Here is a 25,487-nt window from a genome sequence, read left to right on the forward strand (position 1 = left end):
CTATGAGCAGAGATCAATGATAAGCTATTGGGTTTTTCCAATCTATTTTCAAAGCCCATTACAAAAATAAATCAGTTTGTTCTCTAATAGTTCTAAAAACAGTTTGCTCACTTGTCTTGCGTGATTTTTTTTTTTTAAAGAAAGAGATGTCCATATTTTCTAAAATCTTGCTTTGAATTACATTCAGAAACAGATACAGTCCAGTTCTCCCTGGTGGAAATCATCAGTCTATTTACTCATTCTCTTTTGACCATTAAAAAATCTTTTGAAATGAAAGGCATTGGCAGTGCAAAAAAAAAAAAAAGTCCATAAAAATAAACTAATGATTGAATTAAGCATTCAGATGAGTTCTTTGCTGGGTTATCTGCAAGCGCAAGACTCTACCGTCATGTTTGGATATACCTTAAGTACCACATTCTTATTTTCATCAAAGAATAAGATGCTGAGTGAGGACATCTTTTCTGGCACACAGCAAGGCTCAGGAATCCCAGGAACGACGCCCACAGCTCTCACTATACTCTGGATGGTAGCATGATTTGATGGTTTCAAAGACTGGAAAAGAAAAGAGAGAACACCAGTTAGGTGGAACTGCTTTTCCGCTCTCCAGCCCTCATCACTAAAATGTATATATTATGAATCTGTTTCAACAGCTTACTAAAGCCCTGGCATCGTTACACATTCAACCCAACCTCCAATATCACCATCACGAAAACGGTGATTTGTCATTTACTAAGTGCCGGCTCAGTGCCAGGCATGTTCTGTGTAATATTTCTAATCCTTACAACAAAACAGCCATCTCGTACATTTTACAGGTAGAGACATAGACTCAGAAAGCTTAAACGACATGTCTAAAGTCATGTAGACATGTAGAGTGAGGATTTTAATCCAGTTTTTAAAGCAAGAATTGTTTAATTAAAAATGACTTACTCCCCAGAGAATTAATACACCCTAGGTTGTTCTGTATAACAGGTTTGCAACGGAAGCAATTTGATCTTGATCCTATGCTAATCATAAAGAACCCTTAACAAGAACCTATTTAACATAGATATTTTTGCCACTGCTATAGCGAAATTTATACTTTGTTTTGCAAATTTATATACAAATACATATACAAAATACAGATACATTTTGCAAATGTATAAACAAATTTATACTTTGTTATACTTTGTTTAATGATTACCACCAGGATGAATTGATGGTGATTACACAATTGGCCACTGGGGGTCACTGTTGCTCAATGGGTTCAGACTTAAAGGTTGTAGCGTCTTCTAAGTCTGGGGCATATCCTCAGGGAATAATCTAGAGGGCCTGAGGTTATCCCATGGCTGTCAGAAGTTTGACCAAAGAAACCTGGGTAAAAGCTGTTCCCCAGAAATGCCAAATGGAATCATTAACGTCCACGGGAGACATGTGGTTTTATCTAGAGAGTATCATCCAGCTCTGCTAAGCATTGAAGACTGGTCACTCTTCCAAGCCCAGAATGCTTAGGTATTGCCAGAGTGGTAAGAACTTCTTCATGAGCGGTGCCACAATTTTCAACATTAGTTCTCCCAAATGTCTCTTTTAAGCAGATGAAACCAGTTTTGTTTCAAACAAATTTAAAAACAGGAATTTGGTAACTTGCCAGGGATCATGTGTCAATTCAGGTGTGGAATTTAGGCCAAAACTCTGGTTTTCTAATGTCAAGATTTTGAGCCATGTTTCAGAGGCACCTCTGCCCCCAGTGAATTAATTGGTATTCTAATTTCACACACCTAAAACTCCCAGTATGGGAAACTGCAACAAGTTAAAAGGTTAAGAGTATATACAAGCCAAGGAAGAAGCAAATAATATAGAAAGCTGGCACAGTGTAAAAAAAAAATAGGATTGGGGGGAGGGGGGCAGAAAAAGGGCAAATCTGATTTGTCTCATCTCATCTTTCAATCTTAGTGAAAAAAATTATCCATACATTAGACTTCAACATTATTGCTAACAGGCATAAATTATTTTAAAATTAGTCTGATAATGGCCAGCTGCCTTATTTACTCTTTCTTCCTAGATATTTTAAGTGTATGTTAAGAAGAGTAGTTAACTTACAATTAAGTAGCATTGCAAAGAAAGGTGTTCTCTCTCCTTAAGGTTAAGAAGTCTATGTTGCTCTATTTTGCATATCATGTGCCCTGTGGCAACAATACTATCTGTGTAACTGACAAACTGCAATCCATATTGTACAACAGGGCTCAATGGCCACTGTTTGCTATTTCATTAGTATTGGTGATTTCTAAAGAAAACTTTTGCAGCTACACTTTTCTCTATTAATTCATTTTTAAGATTCAATCATGCAAACAGCATATGATAATGCCCCAAAGGATTTTTTAAAAACCATAGATTTTATGACAATATTCTGTTATTGTTAATGTTTTACTGACTCCTATACTATTTAATTTTCATATAAAGTAGATCTATTTAAGTAGACGAGGACTTGATCCATAAATCCTGCTGTGCATGGCTGGTCCTCAGTGCCTGAAGCAGAGCAGGCTTTCTAGGCACTGAATTAATACTTGCCAAATGGATGAAATACTTATAAATAATAACATACCCTCCACTGTACCTATTTCTGTGGAAATAATTCCCATCAACAAAAATGAAAGGTTCTGAGCAAATGACCTGGCGCAGATATGGAAAATATTCATGGGTGTTCCCTAGGAAAATTCCTGTCTTTTTTTTTTTTTTTTTTAAGCTCTAACTCACAAATGATAGATTCAGAAACTATGAGCTGTCTCTGGTGGGCTCACTGGAATCCAGGTGCAAGCCCTTGATTCCCTGCTGGTGTGTCTTATCAGCAACCTCTCAGTTTTCGAGGGAGTTGTCCCCTTTTTTCTCACTGTGAAGTTCTCTGATCAAGCTGCCGTGACCAGGAATAATTATATCATGCACAAAAGATCCATGCGGTCATTTGCTAGTGTGGAGCATTTGCCAGTTTATCATTTTTGTTTGTTTTTGAGCTCCGATTACATTTCTCAGGACCCTCTTTACGTAGCTTAAGAAACCTAGTGATGGCAAATGCAAACCTGTGTTGTTTTTCTCCCCAGTCTCCCTTTTTATTGAAGGTGAAACATGACATTGACATCTGTTTAGGTCATGTTTTTTTTTTTTTTTTTTTTGCTTAGGTAACTCGGTACATCAAGATTTAGGATTTTTAGAGTTCATCTTCATGATCAGAGATTGGAACTGGAAACCTCAGGAAATTAATTGAGGGCACATCATTTTGACCTCATCCATGTGAATTTCTTCTTTATATAGGGTGCTTGGTTCAAAGTGTTTAGCTTCCTTGCTCCCTAATTCTGTGTCTTTGCTATTCCCAGCCTTAGCACCATTCCATGAAAAAAGTCCTTCACTCTTCCAATCCTTGCTGGTTCCCTTGGACCTCTGTCAGCAACAATGGCTCAATCATTTTCATCTGAAATCTCTGTTTTCCATCTCTTTTATGGTGGTGAGGGGAGGCAAAAGCATACGGCTTGGCTAAAGCTACATGGGTATTTCTCATCTCATGGCAGAACGCCAGGGGTCTCTCTCCCTGGGAGGACAGATTGGCTGTAGGGGCTAGAAATCAGAAAAATTCAAGCTGCCGTGTCTGTGAATGAAATCTGCAGTGGTCAGGCCCGCACCTGCCAAGCTGTGGATGATGTCCTCGAGTTGAATTTGATTACAAATGCGTTAGCAGGGGAGAGTATGTCATCAGCTCCAAGCCTTCATTCCTGACTCAGGCCATGGGGTTTTGCTCCACACTCTTCCAGCCCACATGGGTGTGATAGCCCAGAAACTATCTAATTGGAATCAGTGAAAGGGCAAAGCCTGGAATTTGGGAAAGGCAGAACACAGCTGTTCTGAATTACAGACAGGTTGTCAACTTTTGCAGACAAAGAACCCGCTCTAGAGAGCAGGCTCTCTCTCACTCAGGAGGCCAGAAGGAAGGAGGGCCAGCAGAGGAGTCCTGGCCTGGGAGAAATTTTCTCTGGGGCAAAATGTATATCTACAGTCTGAAAGTTCTTTGGCACCTCACTTATTCCACATGTGTTTGTACTGATCTGGTCAGAGACCTTGTTTTCCTCTGTTGCTCAGACTATATTTTTATTTAAATAGTTTACTCTGCTTACCATGCTGGACACTGCTGATAACAGCAACACTGATTAGGTACCCCTGATGTCACAGCTTCACACTGCTTCACGCTTCCCATCCTCTAGGTGACTGTACCATTTGAAAGACACAAAGCCTGGAACACTTAAAGGGAATCACTAAAAAGCTTGAAAAGCAGATCCACACAACGTGATCAGAGACTGAGAACTCCACATCACAGCCAAACTTCTACTCTCAACTTGGCAGAAGGACATCTCCAACTCAGAGAGAAAACACCCTTATCCCTGTTAACTCTCCCTGCAGTTCTGATGCCATCTCAAGTTTTGACAACTATTATCATGAGTTCAGTGCTGCAACCAATGCCCTCCTGATTCTATTACCCTCCAAAGAGGTTATGGACTGTTGGACTGAAGGGAGAATCCAGTTTGAAGCTTTGTGATGTTTAAAAAGGGGTAAGAAACATGTACAAAACTTTTTCTTGTCTTACGTCTTTTATTCTTTTGATCCCTTTTCCTAAGTGTTTTTTCTTCAGTCCCCTACATTTGATTTTCTATTCTCAGTCCATTGGCCGTTAATACAACAACAATAATAAACAATGGCCACGAATAATCATGTCAATGGCAAAAATTTGTTGAGTGCCTACTAAGCACAAGGTGCTCTATGATCTCATTTTCCCACTGTTTTCATTATGTAGATACTACGATATTTTTATTTACTGTGGTACCTCTTTCAAAGATGAGAAACCTAACATACAGAAAGTTTGAGTAACTCCCCCCCAGCCAAAAAAAACCCACAAAAAAACACAAAGCTGGTAAGAGGTGGAACCAAGTTTTAAGGCAAAAGGATTTGACGACTCAAAGTACGATGTGTGGACCAGTAGTATCAGCAACATCTAGGGGCTTGTGAGATAGGCAGAATATTAGGCTTGACCCTCAGAACCACTGGATCAGAACTTACAGATTAACAAGATCCTGAGGCAAATTGCAGGCATCTTAAGGTTAAGAAACCCGGCTATGGTCGAGCATGCACATTTAATCATTCTGTTGCACTACCACACTTCTTTCCTTAAACTTATCTCTTCTATTCTTAACTTAACCCTCATAAGTTTTTGAATTATTGTTCTTTAGATCACTGAGAGCCACGATGAAGATCTATGGAAGCAAGGTTTTTGAACAGGAAAAGCAAGAGGAGCCGACAGGAAATGGGAGAGGCAAACTGGGGTAATGTGGAGACCAGGCCGGGTAAGCCAACTGACTAAGTCTCCCCATTATCATGGCTCCCTGGGTCTTAAAATCTGGAGTCAAGAAGAGAGAGGGAAACTCCTTCCCCAGGCTACCTAGAAGAAACCACAGTTTATGAGAGTGAGAGGGATTATTTGGAAGACTCAGAGACCCACTTAAAATCAGTCATCCCAGGTTTAGAGACAGTTTGAATCCATTTCTGCCTCTCAATGCCACAAAGCAAGCCACACTGTAAAATAAAGATTCATCACTGCCTGTTATATTTGGCATCCTTGTTGTGTGTTTTAAATGCTATCGCAGTTTGACCAAGTTTCGTTTGATCAGTAAAATGTCCTTTATAAATATTTAGACAAGATAAGGCAGTTTATGTCATTATAAATGTATATAATGCTTACTTTGTGTTTGTGTTGACAAAACATGGAATTCACAAGGTCTAGAAAATGTGGAAAGCTCATCCTCCTGAGACACTGTAATAGGAAAATGGGATTTCGGTCAAGGTCCTGGCCCTGAGGCTGACCTGGTCTTGTTCAGTCGGCCCTTTGCTTTATGGGTGTGTTGCCCTTAGCATCCCAATGATCACAGGCCTGTAACATGAACAAGCTGCTTTAAAGATCTGTAAGCAGAAGTTGGTCACTTTTTGAGGCAAAGGGTTTTTTCCCTCCATCAACATACAATAGCAGAAGTTGATTCACTTCAAGTTTTGCAACAAACAAACAAACAAAAACAAAACAAAAAAACACTCTTATTCTTCCTCTGAATTCTATTTCTAGGAACACTTTTCATTGTATAATCCAAATTGTTACAAGCTAAGAATGAAAGTGCAGCAATAAGCTTAATGGAAGGCAAAGGGGTACAAATATGTTTTATTAACTCTAAATTCAAAGAGAACAGTCGCTTGGACTTGCTGTGCAAGATGGAGGTGGGGTTGGGAAGGCTTCTGAGAATATATCTGTCAGGATTCTGAGTACTGATAGGATGAAGTTCAGTCCATTGATTTTGGAAGAGGCACAGGTAAGCTCTGACTGGTTGAAACGGGTCTTAGAAGTCTACAGAGTCATTGTTCCCTATTCTGACTCCTGTTCTGATATTTATCAGAGAAGCAAATGATATAAGCATCTGGTGGATTTCATGAGGTAAGTTTTCCTAGCCCAACCCTGGTCCTAAGCCCCATGATGACAATTCATTGCACAAGAGACTATCAAAAAATGTTCTGCATCAGGGCATCAGTCCAATTAGTCCTTCCTTTTGCTCTCATGACATTCACTCATTCCCTGAATACCCCCTCAAAGATCAGCCTTCTACCATTTGGGGCTTGCTTGTTGTGGACCGGCACAGATTCACATGTGACTGACCAGGTAGCTGAATATGCACTGTGTTTGGAAACAATGCAAAAAACATGTTTTACACATACATTTTTTTCTCATATCTTTCTTCATACCAATATTGACTTCATATTACTTTAACAACCATTAAAGAAAAACCAAGCATAACCATGTTACCTATTACACTTTAGAATGCAAGAATAAAGGTCCAGATGGATTTTGTAAATGGAAACACACACTCAACATGTGCCTTTCTACTCTGTGGAAATAGGAAGGACAGGACAAAGAACAATGGCTACCTTTGGCATGGGGAACTGGCATGCTCCGGAGCAATAATAGGCATCAAAGGACTTGGGGGAGATAATCCATTCACTCCAGCCAATATCTGCAAAGTCCACTTTAAGGTACCGCCTGGCACAATTGCGAGGTTCAATCCATTGCTTTCTTCTTGCCTTCTTCAGGGTCTGTTCATCAAACTGGAGCGTCTGGCTCTTCTGGTGAGGTCCCTTTCTCTGTTTCTTTTTGTTCTTACTCTTTTCAGGGGGCTGAGTCTGAAGAGTCTTGTAAGGTTTTCTCTCCTCCCATACCCCATCCTCCTTATACTGATATTCTGCCCCAGGAAGCTCATTGTTCTGCAGAGGCAGCAGGACCCCAGCAGAGCGCTTCTTCCTCCGTTCAGTAGAAAGGGCAGCCCTGATATGGCTATCCAGTTTGGGCACAGCTCCAGTGGGGAAATTCCGGTGTCCTTGCAAGCTTGATACCACACTCTCGGGCTCAGAAATCGCAATATCGTTGGCATACACCAAGATATAAGGCTCAGGAAAGGGTGTTATCTTCTTTGGCAGCTGGTGGCCTTTGGAAGTAATGTTAAATCCTATGAGGGACTCCTCATTTTCCTTGGCTTTCCTCAAAAGTGGAGTGATGTCTTTAGACAGCCAGGAAACAAAATCTCGATGAAGTTTCGCTCCATCTACTGAAAGATGACCCAGGAGTTGACTTTGGTTTCCGGTGGATTTGAGGATCCACGTAGAGAGCTCAATGTGAATGTGTTTCCTTTGGGAATGATGTGAGCATCCTTGGGACACAGGACAACTCAGGCTGATATTTATTAGCTCTCCAATATAGAAATACAGTGTGGCAGATAAAATGTTTTCAGACTTGGTTAGAGAAGTCAGGTTAAAAATATGCAGTTTCTCATTTTCAAGGGTTCCTAGGAAGAAAAAAAAAAAAAAGAAAGAAAGTAAACAGGAGTAAACGTGACCCCTACCTCACATCATATACAAAAATTAACTCAAAATGAACAAATGACCTAAATATAAGCACTAAAATCATAAAATTCTTAGAAGAAAACATAGGGGTAAAATCTTCATGGCTTTGGATTTGACAGTGGATTTTTATATATGACACCCAAAGTGCAAGTAAGAAAAGAAAATAACATATAAATCAAAAAAGTAGATAAATCCATAAAATAGATAAACTGGACTTCATCAAAACTTAAAATTATGTGCATCAAAAGACATTATCGGGCTTCCCTGGTGGCGCAGTTGAGAGTCCGCCTGCCGATGCAGGGGACACGGGTTCGTGCCCCGGTCCGGGAAGATCCCACAGGCCATGGCGCGGCTGGGCCCATGAGCCACGGCCGCTGAGCCTGCGCGTCTGGAGCCTGTGCTCCGCAACGGGAGAGGCCACAGCAGTGAGAGGCCCGCGTACCACAAAAAAAAAGAAAAAAAAAAAAGACATTATCAAGAAAGTCTGTACAACCTACAGAATGGAGAAAATATTTTCAAATCATATATATGATAAAATCTAGGACCCAGAATATAAAAATAGCCCTTACAACTCAGACAAACAAACCAATAAAAAATGAGCAAAGGAATCAAATAGACATTTCTCCAAAGAAGATATATAAATAGCCAACAAGCACATGAAGAGATACTCAACATCATTAGTCATCAGAAAAATGTAAATCAAAACCAAAATGAGGTACCATTTGACATATACTAGACTGGCTATAATAAGAAAAACAAGATAACAAGTGTTAGTGAGGATGTGGAGAAATTGGAACACTTTTACATTGCTGGCTATAATGTAAAATAGTTCAGCTGCTGTGGAAAACAGTTTGACAATTCCTCAAAGTTAAACATAGAAATATCACATGACCCTGCAATTCTACCCCAGGTATAAACCCAAAAGAATTGAAAACAGGTGTTCAAACAAGTACACGTACATGCACGTTTATAGCAGCACTGCTCTTCACAATAGCCAAAAGGTACAAACAACTCAATGTCCATCAATGGGTAAATGGATAAATAAATGTTGTATAGTCATATAATGGAACATTATTCAGCCATAAAAAGGAATGAGGGACTGATAATACTAAATGTGGATGAACCCTGAGAACATTGTGCTAAATGAAAGAAGTCAGACACAAAATGTCCCATGTTGTACGATTCCATTTACGTGAAATATCCAGAACAGGTAAATCCGTAGAGACAGAATGCAGACCAGTGTTTGCCAGGGGCTGAATGTGGAGAAATTGCTTGATGGGTAGGGGTTTTACTTTGGGATTATAGAAATATTTTGGAACTAGATAAACCTGGTGGTTGCATAACACTGTGAAGGTACCAAATGCCCCTGAGTTGTTCACTTAAAAATAGCTATACTTAAATGATGTAATTTTCACCACAATTAAACAAAAGGAGTAATTTTATCAACTGGATGAAGATTAAGGCAAGGGTCAGCCATTTTTACTAATTTTCTCTTTCCTTTACTGAAACACACTTGTAAACATAGTGGTATGAGAGCTGGGAGTTCTGGCTTTTAATTATGAGACTGCCAAGAACTATTCCTAGAATTTTGGCACAGTGTCATGATAGCATCTTATCTGAAGCAGTGTCTAGCCTACTGGTTACAAGCATTGGTGAAAGTAAATTCACTTTGATTCAAATCCTGGCTCAGCCACTTATTAACTATGTAACTATGTAACTCAGCCACTTATTAACTACGTAACTAGTGCTCTCATTCATTAAATGGAATAATACTCCTGTCATCAGAATTAAATGAGATGTGTGTAAATCAGTTCATAAAGGGTCCAGTAAGTGTTTCTTAAGTATAAATTATTATTGTTGTTCGTACTGGTGTTAACCATAATACAGGGATTACCCCTTCTTCTATCTTCCTCACAAAGTTAAGGGTGCAGGATGAGGGCGGGTAAGCAAGACCATATAGCTCCATCTTCAGATAACATCTGAAAAATGAGTCACACAGTCAAGCGTGTCATGAAGAATTAGTGCTGTTGTGGAGCTTGTCTAAAGTTTATGCAATTACATGAATATAAGAGTTGAATTGCTTCTGTAGAGTGCGACAGAATTATCGAAACTGGGCAATTTGTATTTCCAAGTCTTCAGATGCAGAAATGAGAGAGAGTAACAGAATGGGCAATTGATTAGTAAGGGCAGAAATTGGTTCCTGTTCTTGAGATCATCTAATGACCTAATGGTAAGGCTGAGCTTAGGCTCAAGAATCCTCTGTCCTGGGATCAGTCACCAGAGCCTGGGCCCTCCTCCATACACTTGTTTCATATACATATTTATTTCAGAAACATACACGCAATCGTGAAATTATGCTCTTGATCAAAAACATATTTTAGTAAAAACAAAACATTTTTATAAAGATCTGGAAACTTAAAATGAGTTCATTGAGTCCCCATTTATAAGGGAAGTGCAGTGGGAAACATATTTTACTCATTTCTAACATTGTGTGAGGGAAAAGGAGTAAACTGCCATTTGTGAATGTTTGTATAATCCATGACACCAGGATAATATTTTACAGACCTTTATAACAAAGCCATGGCATCAGGCTTGTTCAGACTCTAGCTTTAATTCATACTTTTAATTCATACATTCAAAGAGCGTGTACTTTTACCCAGATGGAAGTTTTAAATGGAAGGAAAGAGAAGTCACTCTGTTCTAAGTATGTGGCAATCAGGTGGTTGCCAAAGGAACACACTGGCAGGGAAGAAATGAACTCCGAGGGATGTGGGTGATGGTGTCTTAGTGGGGAAACCAATCCTACTCCTTTTGCCTACATTTTGCTTCAAAATATTTCCTTCTTTCACACATGTTTCCAGACACCTTGTGCTCTGCTGTTAACCAGCCTTCACCTTGTGTCTAATCTTCAGTATCGTCTCATAAATGTCACAGAACTCGCCATACTGCCTCTTCTGATGGCTTTAATTTTAATTCAGTGCCTTCGTTTGAAGTCAAAGCCCTATGGCCCTGCCTCAGCTCCACCACACCCAATAGCTGTACTCAGGCAAATTACCTAAACTCTTCAAGTCTCAGTTTGCTCACCTGTAAAATGAACCCAATAGTATCAACGGCAGAGTTGTTGTGAGAATCAATTGAAAGAATGCAGGTAATGCACATAGCCCTTAGGAAAAACTAAATGAATGTTAGCTAACTAGACCTGCAATGTCCACTATGATAGCAACTAGTCACTTAAGTTTGAATTGAGATGTGCCGTAAGTGTAAAATACACACTGTATTTTGAAGCCTTAGTATAAAATATCACATTAATATATTTTATATTGATTACGTGTTGAAATCATAATATTTGGATACACTGGGTTAAATGTTGTGTTACTGTGATTTATAATAAGAAATACATATTTGGTCTTCGTCTCCGTTTCTGGTCTAGAACTCCGAAAACTCTAGGAATTTCCTAAGTGATGAGAGCCGTTAGGTGTCCTTTGTTATGTTAATGAGGTGACTTTTGGAGGTCACCTAAGAATGGGGTCTGGCTGCCTGGGAACCAACCCTGTGATTGGGGATTTGCACTTTCAGCTCTAATCCCCACCTCTGGGGTGGGGAGAGGGGCTGAGGGTTGAATTAATCACCAATGGCCAATGATTTAATCAGCCATGCCTACATAAGGAAGCTGTAACAGGGAAGAGCCAAATGTGACTACATACTGGATCTGTTTCTTTTACTTTAACCTTTGCTTTCCGCTGCTTTTGTTCACCAAAAGGATACTGTCTATACATAATGGCCTGCCTCGGGGAACCCTGCCCCTCTGCCTGAGTGTTAAACCAAAGTGCCTTTGTTCAGGGAAGCATCCAGACCCTGTCCACCTGAGGATGGCTGCAAGAAAGAAGAAATTAACACACCCCCTCCCTGAGGCTGGCCATTCCAGGGGATAGTTCCAAAACTTATGACCTTTTTACTTTACTTCCTTATCTCCTCCCCCTCTCTGTGCTATAAAAGAAACGGGCATCCAAACCCTGATAAGATAGTTTTTCAGAGACACTAGTCTGCCATTTTCTTGGCTTTCCAATCCAATATTTTGTCCTGTCCTGTGGTGAGCAGAGCGAACTTGGACTTGGTAACAAAGCCTCCATAAAAATTTTAAAAAACAAGGTTTGGAGAGCTTCTGGGTTGGTGAACAAAATGGAGATTGGGGAGAGTGGAGTGCCTAGAGAGGGCATGGAATCTCCAAGCCCTTTCCCCTACCTTGCCCTCTGCATCTCTTTTATCTGGCTGTTCCTGAGTTATATCTTTTTATACTAAACTGGTAATCTAGTGAGTAAATGGGTTTCCTGAGTTCTGTGAGCCACTCTAGCAAATTAACCAAACCCAAGGAGGAGGTTGTGGGAAACTCCAATCTGTAGCTAGTTTGGTCAGAAGCACAGGAAACAACCTGGGTTTGGGACTGGCATCTGAAGTGGAGGACAGTCTTGTGGGACTGAGCCCTTTACCTAGGGAATTTGATGCTGTCTTCGGGTAGATGGTGGCAGAATTCGGTTGAATTCTCAGACCCCTTGCTGGTGTTCAAGAATTGCTTGTTGGTGTGGGCGCAGAACATTTAAAATGTAATATATTATTGAAATTAATTTCTCCTTTCACTTCTCATGTTTTTTAATGTGGCTACTAAAATTTTTAAATTACATAATGTGACTCACATCTGTGGTTCAAAGTAAATTTCTCTTGGACAGTGGAATGACCACCATTTTTGTGGTCATATAGTCCAAAAGGAAAGAAAAAAAGCATTGTTTTACAAAGGCGGTGAAGAATTAGGAATTTGCTAAACATGAATATGCAAACCAAAACATAAGTTGAGCAAAAGATTATTTTCTTGGAATGCAACACACCTTCCTTTATTAAGGACATTATATTAAGATAATTTTGGTGAATACTCTTAAATTTTCCCTCCAGCTGTAGCTAATCAGTTCAATCTGCAATCAGAAGTCTAAGACCAACAAACTGCTCTAAAATAGAGTTAAATGGGCAGTTGAGCAACAGTGCTTTATGGCAAAGCAATTACACACATAGCTTCAATTGTGTTATTTGTGTATTACACATATACAACCACTACAACCAACAAAGAACAGGAACTAAAGCAAAACAAATGTTTTACTTTAACAAATATGAATTGAACACCTATTAGGTGCTGGACCCTTGGCTGGGTCCGCTGCCCAATGGCCACTGCTGTCCACACCAGGACAAGGGGAAAAGATCAATATGCAGGTAGCTACGCCGTGATGATGCTACTTTCCGTCAAAGGTGTTAACTATGCTTTTGGAGCACAAAGGAGGGAGCAATGAACTTTCCCCATGTATGGGGAAGAGGGACATATGGGGAAGATGCAACCTTTAACCAGACTTTTAAGAATGAGGAGAGAAAGGCAAATATCATATGATATCGCTTACATTTGGAATCTAAAAAAAAAAAAAAACCGATATAAATGCGCTTATATACAAAATAGCAATGGACCCACAGACATAGAAAACAAACTTATGGTTACCAAAGGGGAAGGTGGGGAGGGATAGATTAGGAGGCTGGGATTAACAGATATACACTACTATATATAAAATAGATAACAAACAAGGAGCTACTGCACAGGGAACTATACTCAATATTTTGCAATAACCTATAAGGTAAAAGAATCTGAAAAAGAATATATATATGTGTATAACTGAATCACTTTGCTGTCTACCTGAGACTAACATGGCATTGTAAATCAACTATACTTCAATTAAAAAAAAATGAGAGGAAAAGGGAGTGTTGGGGAGGAGATAAAAGCAGCACATTCTAGTCACAAGCAGTGTTGGACATCTGGAAGATTTTGCATAAGCAATATTTCCAATGTTTAATGGGAACTTATAAAAATATCCCAGATTAACGTAGTTATTCGAAGTCCTTACAGACACCTAAACTGCCGAAATTCAGAAAAGGAATGACCAATTCACATTTAGCTCCTAACTAAAGGTGTTGTATGATACCTAGCACTCGATGCCTTTGCTATTTCCACCCAGATGAGGAGATGCATTACCTCTGCCTGTCCTAGATCTCCCTCCTCCCCATGTCTTTTAAAACAGTGAGCTAGAAGTCTCAACAATTCCACAAAACATTCCTTGAACCCATACTTTATTTTTGCCTTCCCTGACTTTAAGCATTTCATTTCCGTGCAAGTCAATGCTCTTTTCCCTAAAACAAGTCAACAAGTACTTAGTCTTTATAAATGGACAAAAAGAGTAGTGAGAGAGCTGCATGGAGTCGAGTAGATGAGTGCAGTAGAGTATATAAGATAAGATAAATACCTCCCTGCAAGTTGAAATATGTGGTAATAATATCTGTTCAATTACTCTCATGCTTTTTTAGATTTTATATTAATTTATCTTTTCAAAAAAGTATCTTCTCGTATACTTAACAACAGGAGTTTTGCAGTAGCCTTCTCTCTCTTCCCCATGAGTAGCAGACTTATCTGTGAAGAAGATATCTATGTTGAAATATCAGTGAATGGAAAATACTTTCGTGTTCACTTTTTCTATTCTTCTGAAATATTCCGATACTTACCTATTTGGAATCGATGCATCCGGAAACGGAGGTATACTTTCTGGTTAATAAGAACAAACATATAATAATAATATTAAAAAGCAATGGCAGATGTTATCAGGTTACAAAACAATAGTTTATGTATTTTTAGGCTGTTGGTAGTCTTCAGGTATTAGAGAACGTAACTGTGCCATGCCAATCCAATTCTATCTAGAGTTGCATGCTTAATTCTGGGTGCTCTTATTTTAGCTAGCTTATTGATATAAAAGAGAGCAACTAGGAAAGTAACCAAGATGTTGGTCTTAAAGTTATTTCTTACAAATTTGAGTTAAATAGAGAACACCTGCTCTGGAAGAAGAAGAAAAAAAGGTTAATCGGTGACGTGAGAATTGTTTGCAAATATTTGAAGGGCTGCAGAGAGATCAGGGTTTTTCTTGTCAGTGTCAAAGATGAGAATTAAGTCTAAACGTGATAGCTGAATGGAACCAGAATCAAGGTCAACGTAATGACTTTCTAAGTGTCTAGCCTGAGGGTGAGACCCCTGTGGGACCAGGCAGACAGAAGAGAGATGGTCATAATTCAAGACTATTACAGGAGGATCTCTTTACGGTAGGGAAGGTGTGAAAAGTGAACTAGATAACCTCTCAGATCCCTTGCAAGGAACTACGATAGGCTATATTTCCAGCTCTTCCTAAGGAAATGTTTTTGATGCCAAAATATAACTACCAATAGGTGGTGCTGTTTTCTTACTGTTTGCTGGCACTAGCACAAGCTTGGATTTTTCCTTGCTGAGAATACGTCTACTGTGGTCTAGTTAGGATGTGCCATTGGCATGATAATCTTATTCTGAATTTTCTAGAGTCATAATACCTGTGAATTGGAAAGGGGTTTAGAAGTCAGGTGAGTTTCAGAACAAGCCATACTTTCCTTTGCACATCTGTTAGGACTTTGCCGCTGCTGCCATTTCTCCCTGAAATGCTTTTACCCAACGTAGTTCTCCTTGATTATTATCCAGATTCTATTTTTAAGGCAAAGCAGAGGCAAGCTTGTCACGACAACCCACTCCTTCGGTTCAGACCCCTCCTCTATTACTATTTTCATTATATTGTTATTCCTTCCTAAGACCATAAATTCCGTAAAGACAAGGCTCTGTAGTAATTACATCAGACTCTTCAGTCCCGAGCGTGGGGCTTAACTCTTAAGCGGTGCTCAATAAATGCTTCTTTTGTGAATAAACAGATTTAGTCCAACCTATTCATTGTAGAAATGTAAAAATGAAGGCCCATAAAGGCAGCCAGCTGGTGAGCATTGATTTTGGAGAGGAACCCAGGTCTTGTACTACCTATATGGACTTTTTTAGGAGTTTGGTTATTAGATAAAGGTACAAGATCTATTTCTGTTTTCATCTGAAAAGAAAGCACCTACACCTCATGAAACCAAGGGCTCAGTAAGGAAACTGTGACTTGGGACCAGCTGTACTATTGCGACAGTTCAATTCCTCTCAGGGAGCAGCTGAGGCAGTGCCCAGGGAGTGGTGAGTGGAAGGTCACCTTCGTGCTGGCCCACACAGAACGTTTTCAAAGGGAAATAGAATATACAATGGAAAGCTTTCTATGTAAAGTCTGATTTTAAAACAAATAGACTAAATGAAATCTTGATGATTTGTTAAATCCCCAGGAAGCAGGGAAAACATTTTAGTCATACAGAAAATATGTAACTAAGAACAACTCTTTTTTTTCCACCTCTTTCTCCAAACAAAGCACAGCTGCTAGAAATGCAGGGGTGCCTAGGACAGGACCATATACGCCCATGGTCACTGGCTGAATATTTGCTGTAGATTATGGAGTCAAGGCTGCAGTTCCTCTATGCCACCTTCGGTTTCCAGGCAAAGGTGAGATGGAGAGTCTAAATAGAACACAAAGTCAGAATGTGTTTTTTCTTGCAGTGTTCCAGTCAAATAACTGACTTTTATGGGATCTCAAAACAACCGTTCTCTATGTCCAAAGTAAAACATGGCCAAAGATGGTATAATGTATGTTTTTCTAGAACAGCAAAATGTTCACTAATCAGTTTATCTGCTCTTAGCCTCCACCCAAGGGCATTCCTAGACTGTGAGCTCTCGGAGGGTAGACCCATGTCTGGATAAAGTTTTGAACTCCTAGTTCTTTGCACAGTCTGGAGCATTGATATCCTGAAAAATACTTGTCAAATTTGTTGAATGAGCAACGGTATAAACTTACCAGATTCTAAAGTGTTTCCTACTTCACACTAAAGTGAAAAAGCTTTCAAGTGAAAAAACTTTCAAGTCAGCAAAAGGCCTTCTTGGAGATAAGTACTGTTGGAGTTTCAGTTCATCAGAAAAGAAGCATTACAAGAACAGTGGTATATAAAATAGAATAGTTTTGCCATTCAACGTATATTTTGTAAAGTGCCTCATGGAAAATTCTTTCATGGCAATCTTATTTTTAAAGGATCCTTTGCCTGGCAAATAGTTTTTCTACTATTTTTTCTTATCTAGTCCTCTGAACATCTAATTCAGGTCAACTGAAATATTTACTGAGTGCCTACTGTGTGGCAAACTATGCCAGGCCTTCAGAATACAAGCATGAAATGAGATATGCCCTTTGCCCTCCAGAGACTTGGCCCCTGCCCCATCATCCTCTTTCTAGCAATCCTATCAGGCCCCAAACTCTCTGCAGCTGTGAAAGAAGGGTAAGACGTCTTTATCAACTTACTTTTGAACTCCTCCCCAGGGTAAAACTGTCATAAAGACATTAATATACCTTCCAAAGTGAAAGAAAGTTACCCTTACATAAGTTAATAAACCATTTGTCTGGGGGAAAGGCCCACTAAAAGGGCCAGATGAGACCAGAACTAGAACGTTAATCAATCCTAGATTTCAGACGCTGGTTAAAAGATACTCAAAACTCCAGAGACGTGAGCTTAGAACAGAGTGTCTCAAACATGCATCAGAATCACCTTGATGGCCTGTGAAAACAGAGATTTCTGTGCCCCAAGCTCAGAGTATGATTCAGATGGTTTGGGTGGGCTGGAGAATTTCTAACAATTCCCGGGTGATGTTGCTGCTGCCAATCCAGGGACCATACTTTGAGAAAAACTAACTTCAAGAAATCACTATAAAAAGGTGCAACTCTGCTGCATGCAGCCGCCAAGGTTAGGACAGAAATGGTAATTTCTCGAATGTAGGTTTGGCATAGCATAGATTGTATTACAAGAGGACTACTACCGGTTCGTATTTACGTTTCTACCCAAATATATCCTTTGTGCTACAAACAATTGCAATTATTAATGTTTTACGTAGGTTTAAGGTTTTGTGGGAAGCTAGAGAGAAACAGTATCTCCAAATATTAAGAATACCTCATTTATATAGGACTTCCAAACTTTTAATGCATTTTCACACTCAATTTTTTTCAATTAAGTTGCACCATCTTTCTGTGAGACTAGCACAGTAGGTGTGACTTAAGCCATTTGATAGATGTCAAAACTAGGCCTAGCAATATTAGATAACTTTATTAATTAGCAATTCAGCCAAGATTAGCATTTAGATCTCTTAATGCTTAGCCTCAGGAAATAGAAAAACTGAAACTCTAGGAACTTATTCTCTTCTTGAAAACCATTTATCTTAGCCCATGCCTAAGTGCAGCAATTATACTCAACTCAAACAGTCTTTAGATTAATACCATGCAATTAAATTAAAATTTTCTTTGAAGGAAAAGCAAAGAAGATCATGTTGGGCCTCAATAGTTTTAATTGTAAAATCAGAGGACTGGGCAAAGAAGCTTTCATTTCTAAAGCTATTGGATGCAATTATTTTGTAAAAGGAATATTTAACACTTACTATAATATTTAATAGGAATATTTAATATTTACTCACTCAATAAAGGAAGAACATACTGAAGTTGGTAATACAGTAGGATCAGTTTGTCCAAACACTTTTATTTACAGTGTGCCCAAATAAAATCAAGGCACTGCATTTACTGTAGTTCTATTGCCAAGAAATGATGGGTCGTAAAGGAAGGTAGATCATTGAAGGAGTTAATAAAACCCCATGGTCAATTGGCTTTATGACTTACATGCCGATGTTTCAGATGAAAAAAGAGACACCCGTGCCTTTAATAATATCATCCCTGAAAATATTCTAGGACACAGCCACTACTAACATATGAATAGACTAGCAATGTTAATGGATTTTTAAATATATTCCATAGATGAGGGCTCTTCGGTCATACTGTCATGGTTTACTATGGTCCAAAGTAGATATTATCCTGGTATACTTGTGTCACTTGATTAATACTATGTCAGTGTTTCCATTACAAAATTCTATTTTCATGTGTTCGTAACATAAACCTAAAAATTCACTCTGAATTGAAACTTGGCGTAGGAAAGTTCAAATAGAGACTCTTTGTGATGCCAAGCTTCTTTCCACCATACCACTGAAATAAAGTTATTAAGATACTGATTACTAGGGTATACACATTGGATATACGAGAAAACCATTAAAATTTTAGGAGAAAAGTTCTGACGTAGGAGCACAAAAATCCTGAATAACAAACACAAAGTATATGCAAAGTTGCTCAATAATTTTCACTAGGCTTTTTGATAGGTATGAGCTTTATTGTATCTAATAAATACAGCAAACAAATTGGGATTATATAAGAGATTTGATAGGTATCTATAACCAAGGATTAATTGTGGTAAAACATTAAAGAAGTGATGTGCATGACCTCTAGTGAATTTTTCCACAAATAAAGTAGCTTTTCTTTTAAAAGAATAATACCAGATTAGATGTAAAATAATAAATATTAATCCTATAGAAGAAAACAATGAAGGAGAATTCATAGGGAAACAGGCAAAATCAAATTTAATGACAGAAACTCTAAAATTACATTCAGAGAAGTTTAAGATATTTAATCAGGAAGATGGTAGAGTCGGCCCTTGGTATTCGCAGGGAACTGGTTGCAGGACCCCTACAGATACCAAAATCCACAGATGTTTAAGTCCCTTATATAAAATGGCATACATAGTATCTGCATATAACCTACCACATCCTCCCGTACACTTTAAACCATCTCTAGAGTATTTATAATTCAACAAAATCAAGTTTTGCCTTTGGGAAATTTCTGAAATTTTTCCGCTCAAATATTTTCAATCTGTAGTTGGATCCTTGGTAACCAGGGATGTGGAGGGCCAACTGTACAATGCCAACTGGACTCAAGTCCAAAAACTAACAATGTAAGTAAACATCCTGAATAAACAAATGAGAAATGAGACAGTTTTCAGTCATAATATTCACTTGAATTTTGCATATCTTCTTTCTTGAGAAATTAGGAAGGCTCTGAACCAATGTTTACCCAAATAGATATCTTAGAACCATAATTCTCTAAAATGCTCTCTTGGGGAGAAAGTGATCCACTCTTAAGAGAGTCCACTAGCATTTAAAGGACCTGAAAGGTCCCAAAGCAAACTGATCATTTTTCCCAAACTTATTTGACCAGGGAATGCAATTATATGTAACACCTGTTAACATCTTTTAAAGACCCTCTTTTAAAAAATTTTCTCCTAGAAAATAAGATGATTAGAAATCATAGGTTTTGAGATGAGCTCAGTATGTTCGAAAAACTGTCTGGCAAATACATCATGATGCCCATTTCTTCTTCCATTTAAGTAAGGGGTTGGACTTGCTTTCTTTAAAGCCTCTTCCAAATACAAAATTGTATAATCCCAAAACGCTTAAGAGCAGGTTTGACATCCACATCTCTATTTAATTTTTAGAAAAATCTGAACTGGGTCAATCAAGTGCTTATAAATTTCCACTGCTTAGATAAAATGTCTGTAACCCTTTTAATATATTCTGAATTATGTATATATTTTTAATGTACAAATATTCCTCTAGTGAATTATCTGCTTAGGCGATGTTTTTCATTGACCCTCATGGTCTTTTGGTCTCTTTGAGTGTGTCTAACTATACTAAAAAGCTAAATTTAAATTATTTTCTATGTAATACATTCTCTTTCTCTTTTCCATTAGCATAGATAATCAAGAATTCATGGTTTTATGGATTTTTAAATGTCAGAGATTGTAAAGCTGTCTTGTCTATTACAGTAAAAACTTCATTAAGGGCTATCATGTATTCAAAGTAGTGTGTAATTCAAAGCAGCTGCACATCCAGGTCCCCCTCTCCAGATGTACTATTGTTCTTGGAATAAAAACATCAGATAATCTAAGTACTCTTTAACTTCAAGCCTGGTTTCTAGGTGCCAGGAATTTCAAGGTAACTGTGTTTTAATAAAGTTGTTACATCCCCTTGCCATCAAATCCATCAAAAATGATGCTTTCCCACTGGCCCATGCATTTTACAGGACTGGCTCCTATTGGAATGATTGTTTAGCCCTTAATTATATCTTTCCTAAAGCCTTATAGTTTAGACTTACACTTCAGAAACATGTCACTTTATAATTCTTCATTTTTAAAGACTTTTGGTTACAGTAGGAAAGACTCTTCCCTTTCTCACTGAAGGAAAATATTCACTTTTGGGTCTGACTTTCCTCAATTTTCTTTTCTTTTTGTCTCTGAAGTCTGTGTGATTTTTTTTTTTAAGGTGACATAAATCCACTGAAATGCAACCATTTTTGTAGTTACATGTCATAAATTAAAATAATGATAGTTTCCTGATAAGAACATCTGTGCTTTAATTGCTTTCCCTAAAGAGGTTAAATTTATGATTAAGAAAAATAAGATTAAGTGACTATGGAAATGATGAGAAACTAATGAACACAAAGTATGTATCTTAAAGGACCAAGCCAGGAGAAAACCTCATGTAAAATACTCTTTTTTTATTACATAGAAGCCAAGGACAACTTAAACTAAGATTAAAATAAAAGCTGATTTCATATCCCTCTTGTCTTCCTTTAAGACGGTGTGTTTTTCTAAAGCCGAACTTCTCTGTCATCAATAATTTTGTAAATTACCTTTTACAAAGGGAAAGATAAAACGTATCTTTATGTAAACCCTTACACATCACAAAAAGACTTATGAGTTCTCCAAACTTACGGTTTTGGCACACCAACTGCACACCATTGAGGGAGGAGAAAAAGGTTAGCAGAAAGTGTATTTAGGATGAATGCCACCCACCATCAAGTAATGGTTTAAGTAGAAAGTAATCAGAGGGAGACCACAGCAGCTAAATTTCAACCAAAGATATTCTAGGTTTAGAACAATAAATAATTTTAATCAGGTATGTTCCTAGGAGCAAATAGGGCTCTAAGGCTATAACTCAGCCTGAATAAGCACTGGGAAAGTCTGCCAGAACAGCAGCCACTCCATAGATACAGCACACACCTGACCTTCCATTAAAATCTCTAACATCCTTGGTATGGAGAAGCCCATACATTGTGAAACTTAAACACTACGGACTAGAAAACATATCTAATTTATTAATGCAGACAGCATCTTTCGCCTGCATCAGAATATATGTCACAAGCTGAAGGATGTTACAGAAATGCTGTTATGGATAAAGGAGAGAGACACACACAAAAGCCTTAGCACCTTCCTGGAGCCCTGCCTTATTAAAGCCAGAACTGCCTCATAATAAGGCCCTTCTAGTGTGTTAGTAACTGAACACTCTTGGAAGGGGTCCAAGGCGAACAGTCTCTCCAGAAGTCTCCAATGTAGTAACAGGACACTTCAGCTTCCACAAAAACCAGTGTCTACATTTGATGAATAAGTCATTAAGACAGTCTCTAGGATGTTAAAGGAATTACTTTTCTTATCAGGGCACGCAGCCTTGTATATAGGCTTCAAGCTGCAATTCATCATTTCAAGGGAACTTCTGGCCTCTGTATCAGAGTTTATCATTTGATGGTATAAGACTACAGAGAGGCTGATAAGGGACACTCTGAAATTATAATGCATGGAGTGAGTTGGACCCCAAAAGTAAAGGGGGCTGAGGTATTCAAATCCTTATCCATCTCCCACTCATGGTTCCCTCAGTCTAAAACAAACATACAAAAACACTATACAATAGTTGTGAATGAAACAAACTCACATGCTACCTCCAAACCTCGTGATTCATACTAAAATGAAACTTGCCGATACCAAAAATGCTATTCACCTTTTGGGTACCTCAGCTACTCCCTGGGAAGAGTACCAAGAAAATGAATATCGAGATAAGAATGATTCCAGTATCTTCATTATTGCCACCTGCCTTGCCCACCCAACTACCCTTGTTTCTCCCACACTACTTCTTCATTGAGCTCTGCCCTTGGAGTTGCACTAAAGTAAACAGGGCATTCACTGGTGTGGTCAGCTGTCAGGACAGCCTTCTCAAGTGGCTGACACAGTGTGGATGAACCAGAGCAGGTTTCTGTTTCCGTAGCAAAGGCCAGCTCCTTATAGATCATGCTCGTGGTTTTAAGAAGAAAGTGAAATCTGGTTCAGCTCAGACTATAGCTGAAGACTTCTGCATTAGAAAGCATAATTCACGTTTATTGTAAATGTCATCATGCCTATGAGCTCTAGAGTATATTTACAGTGTCAACCTAGGGCTTTCCCTGATGGATGCTTTTGTGTTCCTCTTTTCCAGGAGTCCTACATATCAAAGCTTTGGGAGATTTCTTTCTAGTGATTCTGACAGAATTGATAGAGCATGAGGCACGGCCTCCTTACTTGAAGTTCTTGGCTATTTTTCAACGGTTCACTGAAGACAGGTCCCTTTATCATGAATGTAGTGAACAAAAAAGCCTGGTGCATCCTCAAAGCACATAAACCGAGTTAGTGTCCAGGAAACTTTCCCTCAAGCTGTTAGCACAAGGGAGGCAGGCTGTTAGCATAAGTTATTCGCTTCACCGCAGGGGCCAGGAGAAACCTTGTTAAGCCATGAATTTCAGTCCGCAGTGATCTGTGTGTTGAAAAACGGGATGAGCAGATTTTCATCGGCGGATTCCAAGAGGTGTTTACATCCACGGCTGCTCCCCTCCCTTCCAGCTCCTCCCAGGGTGGGTGGTACAGCCCCTATTTGCCCAGATGGGTTTTAAATAATCGAAACACCCAAGCACCTGGTTTAGTTTGTGTGTTTGCCACCAAGGGACTATCAAGTAGAAAGTGTCAAATATAGTAACACAGAGGACGCGAGTTAAGAGGAGGTGCAAGGTCTGGAGAAGCGACTGTCTAAAAGCCCAAGGGAAGGCATCTAGTTCAGGTGTGACTTTTCTCTCTGGTGCCCCCGGGATTGGCATAAAATGACATCTGCCTCTAGGTAAACATGGCTAAAGCCCAGTCCAAGGGAATTTCCGCTGACCGACTTAAGAAACATCAGCACAAGGTACCCCAGAGAAGCTCCAGACACCCAGGGCAGGAGGACCCTGTGGGCGGGGTGGGGGGCAGCCCCTTCCCTTCTTTCACGCACTTCCTCCAACCGACTACCTCCAGGGCTCAGCGCCCTTCTCTCCACTTCTCCCTCTCAATTCGGACTCTACCATTGGGCTGACTCATAGGCGGGATGCGGGGTGTGACAGGACCGAGGGGCTCGGAGGGCAGCTGGAGGGCGAGGGAAGGTCTCTAGGTAACACAGGGCAGACGAGGAAGCCGTGGGGGTCCCGGGAGACACCTGGGGCGGGAGCGCGGAAAGGGGGCGCCTCGGGCACTCACCTGCTGCTGCGGCTCGAAAGCTGCGAACCGTGTTGCCCTCGCTCAGGGGCTGGGGGAGCAGAGGGAGCGAACCCCGCTCCGAGGACCCCGGTGTCCGCGCCGCCTCGGCTCTGCCGCCGCCTCTGTACCTGTCGTAGAGCCGCAGCATGTGCTCTGACACCTTGTCGAGCGGCTGCGGGAGGGGGTCTGGGCCACCACCTGCCGTACGGTCGCCTGGCACGGGCTCGCGGAGCTCCGGGAAATGCTGCTTGAGTCTCTGTCCGTGCGCCAGGCTCACGCACAAGCAGCCCAGCCATAGATGGAGCAGGCTGCGAGCCCCAGCCATAGCGAGGTCCGCGTCCGCTGCTGCGTCCTGGGGGCTCCCTCTGCGGCGCGCAGGGCCGGCGGCAGAGAGGAAGGTTGAACTCCCAACGAGCTGGGCGAGGGCGCCCGGAGCCCGGACGCTGCCTGAGCAGGACAGCGACCAGCCCCACTTTTTGCGCCGGTCGATCGCGGACCTGCAGGTGGGCTCTTCCCCGGCAGCGGCGCGGACCTCACCAGCGCAGGGCGCTGCCGGCGCAGTCTCCACTCGGACCCCAAGAAAGAGCTGAAGTCGTGGCGTGTGCGGCCGGGGAGTTTTCGGATCTGTCTGTACCCTCCCTCCCCGCTTTATTTTCGGGAACACCCGGCCGAAGTTGCCGCTCTGGGCACGGGGACTAGCGCCGTGTCGGGCGCAGAGACTGAGCGGGGTTGAGCGCCGCGGTCCTGAGGGCGCTCGCTCGCCTTTTGCAAGGATTGGAGCAGCCGCGGTGCGGCCAGTCCGAGTTTTGAGTGTATGCGCGCGTGTGTGTGTGTGTGTGTGTGTGTGCGCGTGTGTGTGTGTGCGTGTGTGTGTGTGTTGTGTGCGAGAGAGAGAGAGAGAGAGAGCGAGAGAGAGAGAGAGACTGCCTTCGTTCTCTGGCTGATCTGTACAGTTGGCAGCCAATCTTGCTGTATCCCTCGCCCTCGCAGACAGCTGGGACCCCGCTATAGCCGGGAGAGAACGGAAGGGGGAAATAACCAGCAAACCAGCAGGGGGAGGGAGAGAAGAGGAAGCAAAGTTGGGGGTGGTAGGGGAGAGGAGGGGGGAAAGGAGAAGGTCGAGGAAGAAGGAAAGGGTAGGAGGGACGGGGTATTACTTTTTTAATCCCTTCAAGAACGTTGGCTATGTCCCTGCCAACAAGAGAGCAGAGGAAAAATAAACTTCTTCCTGGACACTTTCGCCTCTTATTCCAAACAACATCAAGATGTGAACACCATTCTCGCTTCCTTTCGTGGGCCTCTCGAGACCC

The 25,487-nt window shown here is 40.4% G+C and overlaps 1 protein-coding gene across 1 annotated transcript; it reads right to left on the reverse strand.

The window, feature by feature from the left end:
• Window positions 1–360: 360 nt before the first annotated feature.
• On the reverse strand, window positions 361–24,502 carry BMP3 (bone morphogenetic protein 3). The gene is made up of 3 exons (XM_060011679.1): window positions 24,178–24,502; window positions 6,979–7,889; window positions 361–552 (listed from the first exon to the last, which is right to left on the reverse strand). Exons 1-3 carry the CDS (start codon window positions 24,500–24,502, stop codon window positions 361–363), a joined length of 1,428 nt encoding a protein of 475 aa, XP_059867662.1.
• Between the last annotated feature and the right edge of the window lie 985 nt (window positions 24,503–25,487).

This window comes from Delphinus delphis, chromosome 5 (assembly GCF_949987515.2).
Source record: "Delphinus delphis chromosome 5, mDelDel1.2, whole genome shotgun sequence".
In the NCBI taxonomy this organism is placed as follows: Eukaryota; Metazoa; Chordata; class Mammalia; order Artiodactyla; family Delphinidae; genus Delphinus; species Delphinus delphis.